General features: G+C 36.8%; 1 protein-coding gene and 1 pseudogene across 2 annotated transcripts; one reads left to right on the top strand and one right to left on the bottom strand.

Moving 5' to 3' along the window:
* The first annotated feature begins 1 nt into the window (after position 1).
* LOC121210842 (dolichyl-diphosphooligosaccharide--protein glycosyltransferase subunit 1A-like) lies at positions 2–2507 on the top strand (annotated as a pseudogene).
* A 288-nt stretch (positions 2508–2795) lies between these two features.
* Positions 2796–4372, bottom strand: LOC121230599 (peptidyl-prolyl cis-trans isomerase FKBP18, chloroplastic). Of its 2 annotated transcripts, none has more exons than XM_041115567.1 (5): positions 4063–4372; positions 3919–3989; positions 3760–3846; positions 3366–3669; positions 2796–3045 (listed from the first exon to the last, which is right to left on the bottom strand). In XM_041115567.1, the coding sequence occupies exons 1-4, from the start codon at positions 4247–4249 to the stop codon at positions 3538–3540; spliced, it is 477 nt and encodes a 158-aa protein (XP_040971501.1). In that variant the 5' UTR covers positions 4250–4372; the 3' UTR covers positions 2796–3045; positions 3366–3537. The 2 variants fall into 2 exon arrangements, with proteins under 2 accessions (XP_040971501.1, XP_040971527.1); XM_041115593.1 differs by having other exon boundaries at positions 2796–3059; positions 4063–4325.
* Positions 4373–4864: the final 492 nt, after the last annotated feature.

Here is a 4864-nt window from a genome sequence, read left to right as displayed (position 1 = left end):
TTTTGATGTCTTGGCTGTATTTACCCATGCTTGCGACCTATGCCCGAGCAAATCGGTCAGGCTGATATTCAGCTTGTACTGTACCAGGATAGTGCATACTATCTGTCTCCTTATGTTGTCAAGGTCCAGTCTCTAAGTCTTAAGCTGCCTGATTCTAGAATTGAATCCTATACAACACTGGAGAGCACAAAGGTCCAGGGTTCAGAAATCAAATATGGTCCTTATGAGAATCTCCCTGCATTCTCATCCTCACCTATAACCGTTCATTTCCAAAACAATCTGCCCTTCACTATTGCTCAGGAATTGTGAGAGAAATAGAAATATCCCATTGGGTAATTTGCTGGTCACTGAGCATTACAAACTCATCCATGGTGGTGCGCAAAGCAAGGGTGAATTTTCCAGGTTACTTTCATATGTTTTCCTTCACAGTTTATGGTCTAGGTTGGAGATTCGTTTCTGATGTATTACCTTGACATTACAGGCTTGAACCCCAAGCCAGAGAAAATGTTCAAGGTCCTTCAGCCGTTAGGTATCTTGTTGCACATTTGCCTCCAAGGGCTCATTCTGTTTACTACAGGGATGCAATTGGCAATATATCTACATCCCATCTGCGGGGTGACTCCAAAAGGTTATATTGCAGATTAGGATTTAAATCGTATCTATGCCCTGATATTTCATTTTTACTGAAGCTACTCGCCTTTGCAGGCAGAATTATTGATCGAACCAAGGTATCCCATGTTTGGTGGCTGGAGAACAGCTTTCACCATTGGATATGGCTTGCCACTTCAGGACTGTTTGTATGAATCAGAGGGGAGGCGCTTTCTTAACATTACATTTAGTAGCCCAGTGATTGAGTTGGTTATTGATACTCTCATTGTGAAGGTTGGTAGCATGTCTTTCCTTAGGCCTCAGAATTATGGTGCAAAGAAATAATGGGAAATGTCCTTCCCAACCTTGGCTAAAACTTTGACCTAAAAAGTGTATTTAAGTACGTATTACAACTATTATTCAACTAGGATATTATAATGCTTTGTCCTTCAAGTACTCAAATTGGCACCTATGCTTCATTAGAATTAAGATATTTGCATATGTAGTATAGGAATTGCAGTCTGGTGAATAAAAAGAAAGTTATTTTCTTAGCAGCCTAACTTTTACCTGGTACTTTGACTTTTATAGGTTGTGTTGCCTGAAGGTTCCAGTGACATATCTGTAGCAGCTCCATTTTTCATGAAGCAGTGCCAAGAGGTATTAGAAAGCTTAAGATTTGTGTTCGTATTTGACCATCTATTTTTTAACCTAAGGCTCATGTGTTGAGTTGAATTTCGAATCTGAAGTTTGTTGTCTTTATGTATAATGTGCTTATGGTTGTATGCAGACCAAAATCTCCCACTTGGATATTGTTGGTAGACCAGTAGTTGTGTTGGAAAAGACCAATCTTGTGCCAGAGCACAATCAATATTTTCAGGTACTCTTTTGTTCTCCATGTTTAATTGAAAAGGCATGCACACTGGTTCTAGCATGTTAATTTGAAGCCTCTACTCTGGTGCCTCCATATATAGAATTTTGTATAGTAGGATATATCATAACCCTATATTTTACAGGGTTATGTATTTTAACGGTTTACTGTTTGTTCTTGTGTTTGTTTACCTTACAGGTCTATTACAAATTCAACAGATTATCAATGCTTAGAGAGCCACTGATGTTAATTTCAGGAATTTTCTTATTTTTTGTTCCTTGCATTGTTTACATGCATGCTGATACATCAATCTCCAAGTTTTCTGCTTCTTATTTAGCAAAACAGCAGTGGGAAGAGGTGAGTAGGATATCACTATGCCATTTCTTTGGTTCACCCAAATCACCATCTACAAATGCATTGGTCATGGACTTTGCTTTATGCAATTTCAGGTTCGGGTTGCGATTCAGCATGTTCATAATATCATATGCCAGTGCTTGGCAACACATGATAAGCTGGAAGCATCTCTACGCGACCTTTCCAGGACAGGGGAGGTGCAAGCTTGTAAGGCTGCTCGAAAATCTACTGATGGTTAAAAGAGCTGTCAAAAGAGTTGAAACCGTTGATGACCTTCTTGCAATCTTCCCCATCAGCTGTTCAAGTATTATCCAAGGTTCACTTGTCTTTTACTTGTTGCTGTTTTTTGATATCCGTCTTTTTGCATTTTCAGTCTTACTCTGAATAAGTTTGTTAATTAAGCCTTCATAGGTGACAATGTTTTCATTGGAACTCTGTTTGCTGTGGATGTCAATTTCTGATTTGCATTTTAGGTAGTGTTGTTTAAGATTACTTTGGTGCTGTCTCTATAGGTGGAGGAGCTGGTGGCTAAGGAGAGAGAATTGAAAAGTTGATGGCGAAGCACTCAACAGCAGTGGAGGCCTATGATAAGAAGTCAGGGGCCCGGGATATTGAGAGCCGGATTGCTTTGCAGCAACAGAAAACAGCATTGAGGCAGGAAGTTGATGATCTTCTCGAGTTCATTGATGAAATATGAAGTAGGAATAATATTTTCGTCCAAACCAGAATTTTACCTCCAATCTGCATCACTTTGTTCACTGTTTCAGTGCTTTCTTTTGATTCTTTGTTGAACATTGTTTCTTCCTTAAATCTATATATGCAAGCGTCTGCCCAAATTATTTTCGAGAAGAAAAAGGGTAGACATTTAAGTAAACTTCACCTACCTACACCCATCAGCTATGGCCTAATGGTTCTTACAGTAGCAGAGTAAATTTGGTAAGCACGTTATTATTATACATATAAAGCGATATGGTACCCAAAAAAATGAATTCAAGATGTATACATGAGCTTGAAAAAATTTACACAAAATAATTATTAGTACATTAAAACAATCATGACACACCCATACACATGGTTTAATCAGCTATAACTTATGAATAAGGGCAACTCGGATGTAAATTGTATAGTCCAATATATTAATCAATGGAAGTAGGAATGCAGCAGGGTGGACCTTAATTCTCTGGGGGTGGCATCACTTGCAAAAGCTCAATATTTAGCTCGAATTCGGCTCCTGGCTGCAGACAGAAATCTAAAAAAATGAATGATTTATTTTTTGTCCACTATATAAATGATTTCCTACAATCAAATCTAATTTACTTTTTAATTAACATACAGAAACTAGTTTGCTTATTCTTCGAGTAGAATTCACAAAATGCAATCTAATAAGGATTTTAGCTCAAATCTGCCTGTGTATTTTAACTTGTGCATTAACTATTCTTCTTTTACAAAGCTATCCAATTAGCAGACACAGTAAGCTTGTGATTGATGAATGGGAATAACTATTAGGTAGCCTCACCAAATAACAAAGCTTTGCATAAGATAATTAGGACATTACCGGGATCTCATTCATTCCTTTCTCCCCTGCCTCTGGAGGAACAATGACAGTCCTCTGAAAATTAAACTAAAACCATGAGGTGATGATGAGAAAAAAAAGAAGGGAAAAAGGTCCCAAACTACTAAGGTGACCGAAAACAGAGGATGCTTTAACCTAACCTTGCCCCCAACTTTCATTCCTCTCTGATAATACATAGCTGGTGGGGCTTTGGTGCGGCTTGTGCTGAAAATAGACCATTTGGATTATCTACATATTCCCGTTTCCTTTCCTTCCCCGGAGTAGCTCCAACCTTGAATTCATATGGCTGAGTAAAAGATAACACCAGTGTTTGACTTTGAAGATGATGTTTGTTTTTTTTTTAATTGAAGAAAACTAGTGTACAAGAGGTTATAACCTGGGCAATGATGCGATTCCCAGCTAAAAGCTTAGACTCCCGACTTGAAACAGCAGTAATACCACGATATATGCAGTCAAAGTGCACCTGAAATAGCAAACAAAAGAAAAGGCAAGGAAGAGTGATGAATATGAATCCATGAATTACAAATTAAGACACCTGTACAGTTGATCCTTTCTCTGCTACTGGACCCTTGCCTTCCACAATATCATAGTACTTCAATCCCTCAGCTGTTCAACAAAAAAATGGGAATTAATTGTTGAAAGAAACAATGCAGAAAAGACAATGATAAAAGCAACTAACGGGTGGTGAGATAGTCTTCAATGGGGATGGTCTTCTTGTTGCGTCTCTCCCTGGCTCCCGCCTCAGAGAAATGGGGCAGTGGAATGAGATTGAGAGTAGGCACCGAAGAGAGCAATATGGCACTCCTTCTGGAAATGGGCACTGATACAACGAGCTGGTTTGTGTTTAGGGTTGATTGGCAGTGCATTTGGGACAGAAGATTAGTTTATGAAAATCAAGGATCCATCTATGTAGAATAGTGGCTGAAGCTGAACCCATCTTTTCTTCTGTTAAAAGCTTAAGGTCGTTACACCTTTAGACACCAAACCCCATCCATTTTCCTCCTCCAATTACCTTTATACCCTTCACCCAACTCTTTCCCAACAGTTTTTGTTTTTCTTTCTCTTCTAAAACTATGAATTGGTTATTAGTATCCATTTTGCATGTAAATTCCTTTCGAAAAATGATATTTGGAAAGTTAGTTTTTTTTTTAAAGTTAATGTTTTTATAGTTGAATAAATTTGTATAAAATATTTTTCTTGGTTGACAAATATCATAAATTTTTTTTATAAAAATTGTTTTAAAATGAAATAAACATACGATTGAGAATTTCTTATCTTTTCATTGTTTAATTGAACTTATTTTATATTTATTAAATTTATATTTTGCATTATTTTTACATTTATTGAAATAATTTATTTATAAATAAATACAAATATATAAGTACTCAATTATTAAACTAAAATATTAAGAATCATAAATTGAAAACAGCTAAAGTGAATGGATACTCTTGTCTTGATTGTGTTATAAAAAAAAAAAAGCA

This window comes from Gossypium hirsutum, chromosome A01, assembly GCF_007990345.1.
Source record: "Gossypium hirsutum isolate 1008001.06 chromosome A01, Gossypium_hirsutum_v2.1, whole genome shotgun sequence".
Classification (NCBI taxonomy): Eukaryota; Viridiplantae; Streptophyta; class Magnoliopsida; order Malvales; family Malvaceae; genus Gossypium; species Gossypium hirsutum.
This window is presented reverse-complemented; position numbering and strand designations above follow the sequence as displayed.